This window comes from Trachemys scripta, chromosome 2, assembly GCF_013100865.1.
Source record: "Trachemys scripta elegans isolate TJP31775 chromosome 2, CAS_Tse_1.0, whole genome shotgun sequence".
Taxonomy (NCBI): Eukaryota; Metazoa; Chordata; order Testudines; family Emydidae; genus Trachemys; species Trachemys scripta.
In genome coordinates this window covers 38,306,318-38,323,308 of record NC_048299.1, presented here as the reverse complement: position 1 = coordinate 38,323,308, position 16,991 = coordinate 38,306,318, and the positions used below count along the sequence as shown (strand labels likewise).

At 37.9% G+C, this 16,991-nt stretch overlaps 1 protein-coding gene across 2 annotated transcripts in view; it reads left to right on the top strand.

Moving 5' to 3' along the window:
* SLC39A12 (solute carrier family 39 member 12) overlaps window positions 1-16,042 on the top strand; it is a 38,320-nt gene extending 22,278 nt beyond the window's left edge. The window contains exons 7-13 of one of the 2 annotated variants that reach the window (XM_034760332.1): window positions 424-596; window positions 2,322-2,474; window positions 3,739-3,849; window positions 6,149-6,209; window positions 10,247-10,405; window positions 12,442-12,629; window positions 13,894-16,042. In XM_034760332.1, coding sequence (XP_034616223.1) covers window positions 424-596; window positions 2,322-2,474; window positions 3,739-3,849; window positions 6,149-6,209; window positions 10,247-10,405; window positions 12,442-12,629; window positions 13,894-14,022 — 974 coding nt within the window. In that variant the 3' untranslated portion in view covers window positions 14,023-16,042. The remainder of the gene's footprint in view (window positions 1-423; window positions 597-2,321; window positions 2,475-3,738; window positions 3,850-6,148; window positions 6,210-10,246; window positions 10,406-12,441; window positions 12,630-13,893) is intronic. The other variant, XM_034760331.1, reaches the window with a different exon arrangement.
* Window positions 16,043-16,991: the final 949 nt, after the last annotated feature.

Below are 16,991 nucleotides of genomic sequence, written 5' to 3'. Positions count from 1 at the left end.
TACATGTGAGTAACCTCCCAATCACTCTATTGAATTAGGAAAAAGAGGTTATCACTCCTGATTGCATCCCTAAAGGAAGTGTGTCCACACCGCACAACAAATACAATTTGGAACAGTAGGCATGGTGTGTTCACAGGAGGCTGACGACCTGTCTATTAAGAGCATATTTATCTCTTTAAGGCATGAGATCCAGTGGATTGGGCTTTTTTACCTGCAGGTCCTTGGCCAATGAATGCTTTGCAGACCTTGAACCCCCTCTTCCTTCTGTTATGCTGTCTGTCCCTTATATATAGCAAGAAAATGTGGTACAACTCAAGAATTTCCTTCCTGTTTATTCACACAGTTCAGAATAAAGGGCCTCAAGTAATTAGACACTGAATTGTTAAAGCTGGACTTGGTTTTATTTTGATTCCTTTTCCGCAGAGTATGGCTACAGCACTGTTGCTGTTTTACTTATTACTATTGGATCTATGTTTGGTACAACCCTCATTTTCTTCAGTTCCTGTCAAGAAATCTATACACTCATTTTACAGCTGTTTGTGGGTTTAGCTGTTGGGACGCTCTCTGGAGATGCTCTGCTACATCTTATTCCACAGGTAACACGCCAGTTTGTATTTTCAAAATGAAGTGTTCCTATATATATAAAGAAATGCGTACCTAGTGAAGCTGCATTCCTTTGATTCTCCCACAACACTGATTGACAGGAGCTCAGATGCTCTCATCTTTTTTTAAAAATAAAGCTGTCCATGAGATCTGAGAACCAGAGGGCCAGCACTCTAGTTATACTAGGAGCTGTGTAAAATCAGAAAGATATTTCAGGTTGGGAAATAAAGAAGCAGAAGCCAAAGAATGATGAATGCTGAAGAAACTCAGGTACTGTTTTAATACATAAGTACTCAGTGATTAAAAGAAATGGCAGGGGTGGGGGGGAGTATATGATAAACAGGTAAGACAGGGCTAGCTCTAGGTTTGTGTGGGGCTCTGTGTGAAGCCAGTGGGTAAGGTCTCAGGCATGCTTTAGTAACCCACTCAACTGGGCTAGGGAACAATCAGGAGCAGACTGGTAGATAGTTGGCTTGTGGTCACTTGTCAGTGGTAGGTGCCAGCGACTTTTCTCAGCGGGTGGAGTCAGGGAGGCTGGACTGTCAGGCCTCCCTCCTCCCGTCCCGGGTTTGTTGGAATGGAGTTCTGTAGCACAGAACCCATAGAAAATACAGGGCCTTATGCAAGCTGCACACTCCACACATGCTTAAGGCAGGTCATGTAAGGAGAACTGATTCAGGAGAATGCTGTTAAATGTTTTCCCTGAGCATCAGCAGCCCCACACCCAAGTTGTTCTAAAATTCCAGGGCCTTTCAGAGACATATAGTTCTGTTGTCATGAACTGCAATAAAAACACCTCAGTGGGAGGATTTTCTTTTAAATTCAAATATATATTTTACATACATGACAGTGTAAAAGAAAAGACAAGCCTTTGATTAGTTATTCATTTGGTTTTGCTGCTTTTTCTCTGCATTGCACAACTCGAAATAAGTAACTGAAGGGTTCTAACAAAAAGGGGTTTTAACAATTTCATTTACTTGGTAAGTTGGGCAAACACATTTCTGATGCTTCTCCATCTTAAAATGTTCATTCTGGTTTAAGAGATAGTAAAAGTTCTTTGAGGTATTCCATATAACTAAAAATGGGAAAAACCATCAAAACCAGTAATATTTCAGGAACTAGAGCTGGGAGAGATTTTCAAAAGCACCAAAAGGATTTAGGAGCACTAGGTCTCATTAAAAGTCAGTAGAATTTGTGCTCCTAAATCCCATGTGTGCTTCTGAAATTCTCCCCCTCAATTTTTAATGTGCTGTGTCCAGTATGTATCTCTTTTAAAGTGACAACTTTCAAATGAAGTCAGAACACTTCCAAGGAAGGTTATTATGTTCTTTCACAGCATAGAAACTGGAGCAAAGACCATGAGCAGAAGGGTTAATTGATTATTTTCTGTATGAATTTGACTTTTGAAGATGATCCGAACAATTTTTTAAACTGTAAAAGTCTAAACAAAATATACAAAGGAAAATCCTCTTGTCAATACAATTAAATCTGCCTCTAGAAATAATATTACTTTTACCGGCAAGAGATGACAGAAGCATAATAGAGGCCATTAATAATTAATTTCATTAATCTATACTGGTTTTCCAGCACAGCAACTTAAAATACAATTAAAGTCTTGAGAGTGGTAATAAAAGGAAAGTTGAGAGATAAAGCTATTATAGCTTACTCTAGCAAAAGTTAAAACAATTTTTCCCCTTTTATTTCACCTCTTTATCTAGATTCTTGGGTTACATAAACATGAAGCTCAGGAGATGGAACACATCTATGAAGGAAAAGAATATGTTTGGAAAATGTTGGGAATGATTGGAGGAATTCATGGATTTTTTCTGATAGAAAAATGTTTCTTTCTTTTGGTATCACCAAGTGATCAGGTAGAACTTTCTTTTTACCCCTTCTAAAATCATTTTTGTTTTTGAGATTATAAACTGCACAGTAAATTTTAAAAAAGTTTTTGGAAAAATAATTATCTTGCTTACAAGTGAAATGAAGCATAAACTGCCTCCTCCCAAATTGCTCCCATCAGACTGATTTTGCTTTGTACCGTTTTGTTTTGGTGCATAGGTTTGATGTGTTTAACTGTAAAAAGGCCAGTTATTTTAATTATTGTATTCTATAAGCAGACTTCCGTGGCTGGCATGGGAAAAGGTAAAGAGCATGTCTCTCTTTGAAAGAGTAATGAGAGTTTCTTTACCTAGGCACTGTTTGAAGAGCTCAAAGACTCACATGTTATCCAGGCTTTTTAAAATGACACTTTAAAGAATTATACTTTAAAATTTACTAAATTGCTTATAATTTTCTACCCCAAAGGATTTTGAAAATTAGTATAAATGTTGAGCTCTGTAGACTCCTGCATTATATGGGTACTGTCTCCTTGTTGGCTGCTCTGCTCTCAGTAATTCTATTATTTTATCTCAGTGTGCCTTGTGTTTGAAAATGTCATTATGTACCAGATATAATGTAGTACAAAATGTGACGCTTCATTAAGTCTCTGAGCATGGGAGACTATCTTAATGCCACTTCAAATGGCATTTGCTGCTGCTGTTTTACAAAGGATGCTTAATCAGAGGCCTAATTTAGATATCTGGGTCCCAATCCTGTATTCTTCATGCACCCAAAATACCTACTACCTTTGAGGAATACAGGATTGAGCCATACAAATTATGTAAAATGAATGTAAAGTGAATATTTTGCTAACTATGATATTATGTGGGTTGGCTTTTAAGATGTTAAGAGCAAAGTTGAAATCTATTATATAAAGAATAATGAATAAAGAGAAAGGGACTTTATAATTTTTTACAAGACTTTAATAAACCCATTCGGTTGGGGGCCATCTGAACACTAAACATTAAATAATTTGTTTATCCCAGCTTGTAACTCTAAAATTCAGCTTTACAAAAAATAATTTCCTATAATACCCTCTGGTTCTCACATACTTTTCTGGTTCAGTTTGCAGTTTTCTGAGCTGAAAAGGCATTAGCAAATGTTTATCACAGCTAGCATTCTTTTCAATTGTTTTTATTCTCAAGTCAACAACTTTCATAGGTCAAATAAAAGCTAAATCTGAACATGAAACTGACAGAGGCTGCACCTGTGTTCATCTGGCTTCAGAACTAATTGCAAAGCATCTTCATCCAGCAGGGCCTTTCATTAGTTAATGGGCACTTGGGGCATTCCCATGATCTTCCAGTGGAATCTGAATTAAATGACCATTCAGGCAGAGGCAAATCTACTTCAACCATACAGTTGGTAGGTTACTGATATGAAATGATTTACTGACTTGATTTCCTTCTTTCTCTGTCTCTCAAAAAATAAACCCAATTAACTTCATAACTGAATAATATTTTTCAGTGTTTATTGATTTTTTTCCTTATTCCATGACCTCAAAAAAGAATGTATTGTCAGAAATCTGTAGATTTGTTAGACCACAGTAAGCATTTTCAGACATATTTTATTCACAAATATTTACAAAGCCAATCTATCGATATATGTCACGTTGATGCAATAAACCTCCTTATATGCCATTTCCCCAGAAGATCTTTAAAACATCTACTGTCTTCCTGGTTTTCCAATGTAAATCACATCTCTGAGGAGCCAGATCCTTCAGTCCTTATACCAGCAATACTCCCTTCAATCTTCAAGTTGGAGTAAGGATTGCAAGATAGCGTCCAAAGAGATTACAGTGTATAAATTAGTTACCAGCTGAAAACTTAAACTATATGCAGTCATTTTTCCATTAACATGAATAATATGTAAACAAAATCAGATGGGCTGAAAATAATGCTTTCCCATTAGCAATTCTGTAGGTTCCCATTAGACCTATGGAGAGTGCCCAAGCAAGATGTTCGATAGATACACACACACACACACACATACTCAACTACATAAATTGATAGGTTTTAGCATTTTGCAAGCATAGTTTGTTCTTCATATTATATGTAGTTTCAGGATATGCTAATTGTAGTCCTGTTATTTAGTCAGAGAATCTCAAACTTTCCCATATTATGGTCCACATTTAATGAAGAGATGGTTATCAACAAGAGCAATATGAGCCAGTATTGGTTCACAGAACACAGTTTGGGAACTGTTGACTGAATGCCTGTAAGCAGACCAGTGAAGATAATTTATTACATTTTGACCCATCTGGTCACTTCCTGTTTCTTCATTAAGTAATTAATCATTCCTTTTAGCTGGCAAACTGCAAGATCATCCTAAAGTTACATATTGATAATATGAACTAGTGTGGCTTGGCTTGTTTGGATGAGAGCTACCCATTTTTTTCAGGATCATATGGGTAACAATGAGAGAAAACACTGGCTGACTATGAGGAGATATTAAAAAGACTGGGACTTTTTAGCTTGGAAAAGAGATGACTAAGGGGGGAGATAGAACAGAAGTCTATAAATCATGAATGGTGTGGATAAGGAAGTCAAATCCTCTGTCTAGACAAAGGCTGACAAAGCAGAGGAGACACTATGCCACAGTGAAGGAGATATATATCACTTCTCACTAATCATTTTATCTCCGCTTTTATTGTTTTTTGGAAGGGGTCAGGATGCTCTAGCAGTGACTGTGAATTCTGATGAAATAAAATTTGCTGTACTACAATTCTGATGCAATTAATGAATTGGATACAAGGGAGTTTTCTATTTGCATCTCAAATAGGGTGACCAGATGCCGCGATTTTATAGGGACAGTCCCAATTTTTGGGTCTTTTTCCTATTTTTCACATTTGCTGTCTGGGCACCCTAATCTCAAATAGCCCTATTAGCACATTTTGAAGGATAGAAGGAGTAATGGGAAGGGAAGAAGTATGTGAGGAAGGGCTGGAAGAGGGAATAGAGTACTAAAATCAGGGACCTTTGTTACCTGATCATATGTGCACATTTTTGCTACCTACTGTCTCAATATCCAGGTGGCCAAGCATCTTAATATCTGCCTGGTTGCTATGTATTTGTTTTCATCTCCTCAAGTCTTGCAATTTCACAGAGAAACTAATAAGAATATCTTAGGCCTGGCCTACACCTAAAACTTTCTATATCACTCAGGAGTGTGAAAAATTCATTTGCTTCATGTGATGCTGTAGCATCTGTAGTGTAGACAAGCCCTTAGTTATGGACTCCAATCTTCACCAGTTTTCTTTCAAGATCCTGTAGCTGCATACACAGTCATGCAATACAACAAAACCCATTATCCCATGAGAAACTGTACCAAAATGCTGAATTATAACTTAATCATTTTTCAGCTCTGCATTTCCAGCTCAAAAGTTTGTTTCATCCCTGAAATGTATTTTTCTCAGGGCACCACAATGCTACTGAATTGTTTTTGTTTTGGTCTGAATTAGACTGTAAGCTCCTGGGGGCAAGGACAATCTCTCGTGTGTGTGGAGTTCAGTAAATAATTCTAATGATAATAATGGTATATATTGTAGATGGCAGCAGCTAACTTTTCTTTAAAAAACAGTAAATCTATTTAAGTTGTCACTGTTTAATAACAGCAGATCAAAACAACCCCTCTATGCTGATCCAATATCTTTCCTTTTAATTAGAGAAGTCCCGAAGACTCTGAGTCTGAAGTTCCTCCAGACAGCAAGGCGACAAACAGAAAGAGTAAGTATTGATACAAAGATTAAACAAGCAGCATGAAAATCTTTAAGCCTGAGATGGGATTGAAAGTGTGAAACTGGCTCAGCTCTGTGTTTTCTATGTATTACGTCACCACATCTGATTCTGCCTGGCTACATAATTAAATCTCTGCTTAAAGACCTGTTTCCAGCCAACCAGACCCATAATTGTAAAGTTCATTAATCTTATACTGTCCTTGCTTCAACGTTTGTTTACCCACCCTTGCAAACTACTTTACTGAAGCCTTTTACTTAAAGGGAAACCCTCACATATTTACCACCAAACATCTTTTTATAATTGTAGACCTTGCTTGGGCCTTTCCTTATTGCAAAGATATTGAAATTGTCATCACTTCTCATTTTCTGGCTCTCTCGCCACACTATAATTTCCCTTCTGACTCTTTCTGTCTCCTTTATGGTAATGAAATCATGGTTATTAAACTCAGTGGTGACTTGTTCCTTATATGGGACTCTGGGCTCATAATACTTCTCAATCTATCAGTAGCTTTAGACTGAACTGATATCCCATTAAATAATTTTGAAATAGTTTTTCCTTCTCTGCTCTGCTTTTCCTTATTTTAAAAAATAAGAAAAAATGGTGTGGACCTAATTCTGCTCTTGATTGCATGCATGTAACCCTGCTGAATTCAAAAGAGCAGCAGGAATGCTACTGGGAAACAGCATTTTCCCTAAAATCTAGATATTTATCTTATTCTACTCCCCTTTGTCTAGTGACAATTAATTTCAGGACATGACCCTGAATTCTTGGTAGTCTCACTGTCTTCTGCCAGCCCTTTAGTGTTATTCTTTGATATTGTGGAATTCATTTCCATTTCAGGGCATAGATCTCATTTTTGGAAAACTGGATTTCCATTGCTTGAATCTGACCTTCCCTTCAGCATACAATCTAGTCCCAGTTTCACTGTCACTATCTACTCCATCTGTCATTGGTTCAGTGCTGTTCAGTCATCACTCTCTACTAATTATCTAAAACATATTCCACACAAGGTCAAGATTATCTGCTCCAAGTACAGCATGCCTGTATTTGGGGAAATTTCCCAGTTATCTCTTTATCAGTATTCTCTGTTTGGTTTCATATTTTGGACATAACTATTAATTCTCCTCTGCATTAGAAGTTTAGGAGTAATAGTTGACTATAAGTATGTTTTGAAAAATAACTAACTTTCAAAGGTTTTGTGCTGATTTTTTTTATCATGATCCCATCTGTTAATATCAATAACCAATATTATGACTTTGTAGTTGTATTTCCTGATTCACATTAGACTAATCAGAAGTCCTATAGGCACTTAGTGTTAGCCCGGAGAACATTGAACTAGATCCCTATGCATGAGCAAATGTAAGGTTTAAGCCATTACCTTGTTAGTCAGAACTTCAGAAGTGTGATCTATAGTAGAAATGCTACCCACCAGTAGCTCTATGAAAATTAAAGAGCAAAATTCCAATCCCTGGTTTTATGCAAAGAATCAATTGAAATTTGCAAGTTAAATGCAAGGTTGTACAAAGAAGAAGAATTTGGATCCAAATACTCATTTTCTAAAAGGTAGTATAAGAAGTTTTACAGTCACAGCAGTAAAGTGCATTGATATAATTGCTAATAACATGATTTAGATTTAAAATAGAACTAAAATAAATGAGGTTAAAAGCACTCCAATGTTTTCGTGTATGTATTTACTTAAATTTCAGTCAAGTGTGTTCACATAGATTACATTTGCACAAGCTTTAAAATGCCTAGCACTTCATAAAGTTAACCTGACTCCCATTTTATATTATAGATAATAGGCTAGAATGAGTTCCAGACATTATAGTATGTTTTTTTCAACAACTGTTACTTAAATAAAACAGGCTAATAACATCTTGTACCGAGCCACAATTTCACCATCGCCAGTGCAAATCACAAACTTAATGTAGTCCAGCAATCTGTTATTTCTATATAATTCTTGTCCTGTACTATTGAGTATAAACTGCCTATAGTGTTTAGAAAGAGCTATGCAAGATGGGGACAGCCACGTCTGGCTCTGTGAGCTGGCAGGAAAATCTACCAAGCCTGCCAATATTACTGAATCCACAGAGCTTCCAGGCAACTGGAGAGGATTTTCTGAATACAGTTGTAAGACTTTATTTTCTGTGTGTTTTCTTTTATAATAGTTTTGAAGGCTTCAGTTCTAGCCAGTTTACGTAAGAAAAACATCTCTCCCATCTCCTTAAAAACAGTCTCCTCTACAAAAATGCCACTGCAGTAAAACCTCATAATAACGACATTCAGCGGGGTCTGTGGAATGCCACATTACATCTCCAGGTTGTCATGCTGTAGCTAGGTGCGGGGAGGAAAAGTCAGGAAATAGATGAGTTTATAGGGGCAAACCCTGCCACTGCCTTGACAGCTACAGAGGCAGACCTTGGCAGTGGGACAGAATCAGTAGAGTTCCACTCTATGTGCGGAGTGGAGAGGCAGTAGGCAGATTCCTTGGAGGCATGCAGGTAAGCATTGTAGTCAATTGGGTAAAATGGATGTACCAAGGGAGGTGCAGGATTTGGGGAGCCAAATATGGTTGCAAAGTCCACTCACTGTTGAGCTGGAGTAACCTCCATGGAGCAGTTCTGCAGCTGCTCTGCAGCTTGGGGAGATGGTTCCTTCCCTCATCCATCTGCTCAGCATGCAACCCAGCTACTTGGGTCAGGTGCTGGGAAGAGGATTTGCCCAACATTGCTTAACTGTATTTCAACATGCAAGCTACAAGATCACTCGTTTTCAGTGCCCCATCGCACACAAGCAATATGAGCTTCAATGCTAAAGGGAGGTCAGGGAAAAATAGTGGAAAGAAAAACAGCTATCTGTATTCATGAGTGATGTTACAGACAGCAGTGCTAGGGATGAACAAAACAGCTATTAATTGATTAGAACAAAGGTCAGAATTGAATATGATGTGACACTATATCAGTGATCATGATTTGAGGTTGATTACGTTTTGGATTCTATCTCCTGTGAAATACTATGCTTAAAGATGAGAACATGAAAACAAAATAATTTTTCCCTTATTCACTACGCTAAAAGTATCGTTTACATGAGGCCTGGCAGGGATAAGGCCATGCAGATGCACCTTCTCAGTCTGTTGATGGCCCACCTGATTGACTGAGGAAGCTAGCAGACCTGTCCTTAAGCTCAGTGGCAGTGGTAGCTCCCAGGCTGCTCAATTCACATGCCTGCAGATTCTCTGCCTCCCTGTGCTCACCTTGCTCCAAGATCTGCTTCTGCCCTGCCCATAGCCTTGACCCTGCCCTGCACCTGGCCTTGTTTCAGTCCTGTTCCCGCCTTGCACTCACCTTGGAACCAGCCTTGCTTGTGCCTTCCCTGACTCCAGGTAATCTGGTTCGGACCCTTGACTCTGATTTCTGGCTCTGACTCTGTCTTGACCTTTGACTTTGGCATTGGGAGTCTGACTATGGTTCTGATCCTGATTCCGACTCTGTCTTGAACCTTGGTTCTGGCATTTTGGACTCCTACTCTTGCTCCAACCCTTCTGCTGGACTGCCTAAGATCTAGTCTCTTGACAAGGCCAAATTCTTCTCTTACTTATAGATGTGCAACTCTCTGACCCCCAGTGTATAAACGCCTACCTTTTAAGACAGAAACTATTTGAGTTGGGAAGGGGAGGGAGAATATGAGCTTTAGCAGCCTAGGGTGAGGTTTATGAGATGCATTGAAGGTAAATTACTCAACTGGACTCAGACCAACCTTTTGTCTCAACAATCTACCTAGTAGAAAAGACCCAAAGGAAGCTACTTCCTAGTGTTTGCATCTCTGAACGATTCTATTAACTATTTTCTCATACTGAAAGTCTTTGAAACCTCTGTAATAAGAACAAATTGGGTAGGCTGTATAGTCCTCTGCTTGTCTTGGCTTTTGGCAACACAAAAACTAGTCCATTGAGGAAAAAATGTTTGTAGGAAGCCTAAAGCCTAGGAAGACATGTTTTTCTTTTTACTTTTGACTTTGTTCCCTAGGCAAAGGAATTAGTTTGTTGGCAATAATGGTTTTGGTGGGTGACAGTCTTCACAATTTTGCCGATGGCCTGGTAATAGGAGCAGCATTTTCATCCTCAACAGAAACGGGTGTTACCACGACGATTGCTATCTTATGCCATGAAATTCCCCATGAAATGGGTAAGCAAATATAAATACACATTTTTCCTAACTGGCTCAAGTAAAGGAGCTTATGGCTCGGTGTTTCTGGATTTACAGAGACATTTAAGGCTAGATCCTGCCCGGTTCTAACACAAATGCACTGAGCGGATGGGGTAAAGAGGGCGTGTAGCTCCCTTCATCCCATCCCTGACATAAGCAGTAGAACAGGAGCTCTCCCTAGTGCTTGGTTACTACTCCAAGGCACATCCCCAAGCATGCATGGTCTGTCAGCTGGTGAGGATGGGGTTGGCACAGCCAGTGCATATGCTATGGTTGTAGCACAATTTTTCCTGCATGTTATTTTTGATTAAAGAACTGCTGACATCACTCTGCTTCCTGTCCCTCACAGGATAGCTCCCTAATTGGGCACGGGATGTTCTTTCCACTACACGTTAAATTTGTTTCAGCCCAAAGGAAAGGAAAGAGTAAGTAAGGACAGCACAAGCCCTGATCTTTAAAGTCCTTTCAGAGTGCACAGCAGGAATCCCAACAATGCTGCGCTCTAGAGCAAGTGTGAATGGAGACTATGCAGGAGTACATAGGCATAATCCTCCACACAGTGGAATTGCCCTCTGTTCCCTTATTCTCGAGCACATAGGCAAAAAAAGTGGTGAGATGTGGATGCAGAATGGGCATGTCTGAGGAAATATGGGGTCAAATGAGACACTTACCAACTCCCCCCCCACACACATTGGTCTTACTCCTGCCATTAGGAGTAACCTAATGTGACCAGACAGCAGTGCTCTCAGTATTGAGGATGGGTTCCTGGCACTGCTCCTCCTGCTTATTACCTTTGACATTGCATATGTATGCGCAACACTCCACTTATGCACTGTAAAGAATCAAATCCTTAGTGAACAAAATATCTGGTACCAGTGATGACAAATAAATTAACTGTTTTTCTAGCAGATAGCTCTTTTTCAGATCTTCTTTCTATGTTTAGTTCAAAAGCTTGTGTCTTTCACCAAGAGAAGTTGGCCCAATAACTGACATTACCTCACCCAGCTTCTCTTACTAGCAGACAGGCCAGCAAGATAAGATAGCAGTTTCACTGGAGATAAACGTTCCCTTTTTCTCCATTGTTTCCTCATACTACGTCTTTTCAGAAGTTTGAGGCTATGCCTGGCGTTGCATTGACATACATATATATGGTGGTAGGTGGATCAGAATGTTGGATTTGTTTCCTTTCTTATGGATTTTCAACACAAATGTTGGTCATGTGAATAATTTACCAAAACCTGTGTGTGTAGCTGGGGATTCCTGGAAAACAGGCAGGTTTATAAAAGCAAAAAAATCTGACAAAAATATTGAATGGCTGATACTGGTATCAGACCAACTGTCCCAGTGGAGTTACACCAGTGTAAAATTGGTGTGAGATCAGAATCTGGTGCTCAGATACTTGTGCTATGTATTTGTCATGCAGTGGGTTCTTCTGCAAGAGAAGCATCCTGAGGGCTGATTCTGATCCAACTTAGACCAAGGAAGAAAATTAGGAGTAACTCCACTGAAAACTAGGGAATTACGCAAGTGTAAAACCTGTGCTGCTGAGATCAGAATCAGCCACTGTGTTTCTCTTTCTGACATAAAGACCCAAAGACCATGTTAAAGACATAATCACATGATTTCTACTGGCAAGTTCCCAATCAAGAAAGATTTAGAAACTCTGGGAAAGCATGTGACTTCACGTTTGCATGTATCCAAGTTGGAAATGTCACAGAACATTGAGAACTAGTAGAGAGCCCTCCCTGTATACTGTGTGCTATCTTTAGGAACAACTGAACAAATATGACTGGATATGTAACTTTCTGCTAGCTGCACGAATTTACAATAATTTCTACAGAAATGTAAGGGCAACCCTCCAGCATCCAATACTGTGTGTGTGTGTGTCTGTGTCAGTGTCTGTGTGTAATTCTATCTAAACTATTATCATCGATGTCTTACTGCCTGCCATGCAATCTTGAAAATGCTTTATCAGATAAATAATATCTTTTTTTCCCTCTATTTTCTCTATGCAGGTGATTTTGCTGTGCTGTTAAGTACAGGGCTCTCCACAAAAATTGCATTATTAATGAATTTTATAAGTGCCCTAACTGCCTTTATAGGGCTTTACATTGGCCTTTCAGTATCAACTGACTCCTGTGTTCAGAACTGGATTTTTACTGTCACAGCCGGAATGTTCTTGTATTTATCATTAGCAGAAATGGTGAGCACTGCAGTTTCTTCTATTACATTTTTGTTTTGAGAACAGTCATATCATAAATGAATATAAGAAAGGACTGTGAGCTCTTTGGGCAGGGATGGTTTTCTACTCTGTGTTTGTACAGTGCCTTGCACAATAAGACCCCATTTATGGTTGGTGACTAGCCACTAATGTAATAAACATGATAAATAAGAAAAAGGGAAAAATAAAGGATATAAACTGTAAGAAATGAGATGAAATTGAGGGATCTACATTTTATAGTCCAGGAAAGAGTACAGAATAGTTCCAATTCTGGTTCAAAATTTGAACTGAAGTGTTTTAAGTATTAAGATCGCGGGCTTTTGGTTTTGCTCTTTATTGAGATTCAGAACTTTAATTTGGAGCCAGAATTTTGAGATAGGGTTTTGATTTTGGCCCATCTCTCGTTTAAATATTTTTATCAAGTTTTGAAGCATATAACAACAAATAAAAAACCACGTAAATACAGTAAAATATCATGACTCTAGATTTATGTTCAGATGTTGATTTGGACCTACACATAAGAAGTTAACCAGAAGAGATTCATATGATACTGTTACATGAAAATAATAATAAAAAAGCTGAATGACATGCATCAGGCTCAGAGTCAAGTATTTTCACAGGCTATTGTCGGACATACAATTAAGATACACTATCCTCAATATTGTGATTTGAGAGGTTCTGTAGGGTGAAAAGTCAGTGTGTAAATAGCTTTTAATCTGATGCTAAACATTTGGTGCCTTTGTATCTGATCTAAACCTTATGGAGAAAAATATAAAAGGTAATAGTTAAGGGGTTATGCTTTTAATTTATGTACCCACTAAAGGTCAAGTCAATAGGAATTTTTCCAATAATTTCAGTGGGAGAAGGATTGGTCCCTATATATAGTACAGAAACAAAATAATCAAAACTGCTTTATTTCCATAAAAAAGGAACACTAATTTTACCAAGTGTTTCCTTACATGAAGTTTCTTTAAAAATATTGAGAAGTTAACACATTTTGGATCCTCATTTGGTAATTTTCTCTAATGTTAGTAAAAGATTCACGATGATAGAATTAGATCAATTGAAATATTTCACTTTGAATAGTTGTGATAACATACAGTGTGTGCTACAGATCTGCAACTATATTCAGAAACTCAGGATTTAAGTCTTTTTATATGAAGTTTGACAAGTTTTCCCATAAGACTTTTTTTTCCCAGAGATGAATATATCTGGCTTTCATTCTGGTATCTTATTCTTTTTTTAGCTTCCTGAAATGACTCACATTCAGACACGGCGACCCTGGTTGATGTTTCTCCTACAGAACCTTGGATTACTATTAGGTTGGCTTTGCCTCTTTCTTTTAGCTGTATATGAACAGAAAATTAAGATATAATGTTTCTACTGGAAATCTCTAAATATCAGTCATGAATTTGTATAGCATTATTTCCATTTTTTCATGCCCGCTATAGTCATTTATAAATTAAGTCGGTGGGATTTTTGTATCTACAGTTAAGTAGGTAACAATTTCACTTTATTAACTTATTGTTCAGATTTTGTAATTTTTTTAAAACATGAATGTTTAGATCGATGTTTTATTTGTTATTGAGTTTACCAAAACTCTTATGATCAAACTCACAGGAGCTTCTCGTTAGTTTATTGAGTCCGTTCTAATTAAATGCTTCAAGTGATCTCTGCTACCCTGATTGAAGAAAAGAATTATATACAGTAATCCAACTGAAAAGGAACATAGTTGAAGAGTTTGAAGCATAAAATCTTGTTACCTCTTAATGCCAAGAATAAATTTCTATGAAACTGAAAAGTATAGTCAAGCTGATTTACTGAGTTAAATACCACACAATCGCATTCTAATACAATGTGCATTATCTACCTTGCTGATGTACTGACAAAGTTTTGTCGTCTTGTCTTGCTGGCCCACTGTCATACAGGAAACACTGGCAAACAAGTGTTAAAACCTGTGACAGTATTAGAATACAGTTGAGCAATGTCAGAATATCCATTAGTGTCTGCATTGTATCATGTGTATGTTATGCATATTGGCATCTATGGAAGCCAATCAGATCATTAGATAATGTCATCAGTCAGAAAGTAGTTTATTCATACAAGTACAATATCCTTTTAATGAAAATCTGTTCCTACTGTCTGAAGTGTACATTGATCCAGCAACCCCTCTCTCACTCGAGTGGTTTTATGCAAGTAGCCCTTATTGACTTCAGTGGGATATTCCTCTGAGTCGACCACTCAGTTAAGTAAGGACTGCAGAATCAGGCCCTAAACACATTTTGACAATAACAGCCTGACTCTGAGGTGCTGTGTGACTTCAGTGAGGTATTTTATAATTAAACTCTGTAACTTTGGCATAAGGATTCCCTCCTGCATTTAATTTCTTTTCTGTAAACTACGTAACAGACTTGCTTTTTGATTGAAAATGCTTATTTCTCTTATTTGCTGAAGAGGGAGAGCCAGTTACTGAACAAAATTGTATTCTGTGTACAACCAAATGCACATCTTTCTTCTTTTCTCTGTCTTCGGTACTCATACGGCCTGCATTACCATAGTATTGGAGTGTCCCCCAGTCTTTCATGTATTTGTTCTAACATCTCTGAAGTAGGAAAGTACTGTTATCCTCACTTTACAGATGGGGAACCGAAATACAGGGGGACTAAGGACAAGATTTGTAAAGGTATTTTAGGCTACTAGGGATGCAGACCGGCACCAAATGGAATTTTCGAAAGCACCCATGTGCCTAACTCTCATTGATTTCAGTGGCTGTTAAGTATCTATGCACTTTTGAAAATCCTGCTGGGAATTTATCTACCTAAATATCTTTTAAAAACCTGGCCCTGAGTGACCTACACAAGTTCACACAGGAAGTCTTTGTCAGAGCAGGGAACAGCACCCAGGTGTCCTGACTCCCATGCTAGCCCTGAACCACTTGTGCTCAAGGGACATAAGATTCTGATGCTGCCTATTCTCTTACATTAACTTTGAGAGATTCTAGTTTCATTGAGAAGTTGTGACTGATGGCTCTCTGTCCCACTTCACATTTTCTAGGAGTTTGTGTTTAATTTTAGTAAGGTGAGATTTCAAAAAATGGATCTCCCAATATTTCATCTGCTAGTGATGGAGCTGAGTCACTTCATGACCTTCAACAGACAGTCAGTTCAAGCAGTTGCAGGACACCACTGGATGTAAGAAAATCTATTCTTGTGAATATTGGAAACATTTGTTATTTCAAAGAGCAGAGCTACTATTTTGAGTATGTGCATGCAAGCTGTTCAGTACCAAAGAAAGCAAAGCTACCAACTGAACAAGATTTTGCATCATGGTTTGAAGTTGAATAATGAAATGTTTTTCTACCTGTTGTCAAAAAGTTTCTGGAAAGAACAAGGTTTATATTTTTGTAGTATATTTTCCAAAATAAAATAATAATATTTGCTCAAGTATTTGTGTGTGCTAGCAAGATTTGTGCATATAAATGTGCCTGCACTTGCTTAGAAAATATACTCTTTTGACTTAAATTAAAAAAAAAAATCAAATACCCTGGTCTCACTGAACAACCAGCCATATTTACACACTCTCTACCAAACACAAAATCTGATTTGTCAGAATACTGGGTAGCCACCTGGTGTAGTCACTCAGATTCTATGACTGTGATATTTTCAGTAGATGAGCAATCCAGTCACCAATTTTCACAACTGCTGACTGTATCTCAAGCCTACAGAAGAGGATTTGGGTACCTGTAGTACCCAAGAGAGCTGATCTACCTCACCATTTCATTAAGGCTGATCTTTCAGCGACAATCTTTTTCTCACCAAAGGAGACTTCAGTGGATTTCAGGAAACACTGAAGATGAAATATTACTATGATGTAGAATGCTAAACTGTAGTTTTTAAAAAAAGGGTAAGTTTTCCTTGATCATGATTAATATTCTGCATAGATTGATAGGAATTTGCCACATAGACATCTACAATAAGTCAGTCTCATCAAAAAAAGATCACATCACATTACTCTACTCTTATCTTTTTTTGTCAAGGTGACCTCCAAGAACTGAAAAAGAAATAAGAGAGTCCTGTTTCACTCTCCATTTAAGGGAGAGTATAAAACTACTGTGGAACTGAATTCATTCTTTTGTTACACAAGGGATGGAGACTTTGTTTTGTCTGGCTCAAATTTTGCAGACCTTGCTCAAAGACAATGTTTATTGTCTTTAATGGGCTCAATACTGATGACCTTAGATAGTTCTTTCTCAATCAAAACTCCAATTGAATTCAAGGGGTCAGATTCTTCTCTCTTACTCCCACTTTAAACTGACAGAGAGTAGATTCTTCCCCCCTTGACGTC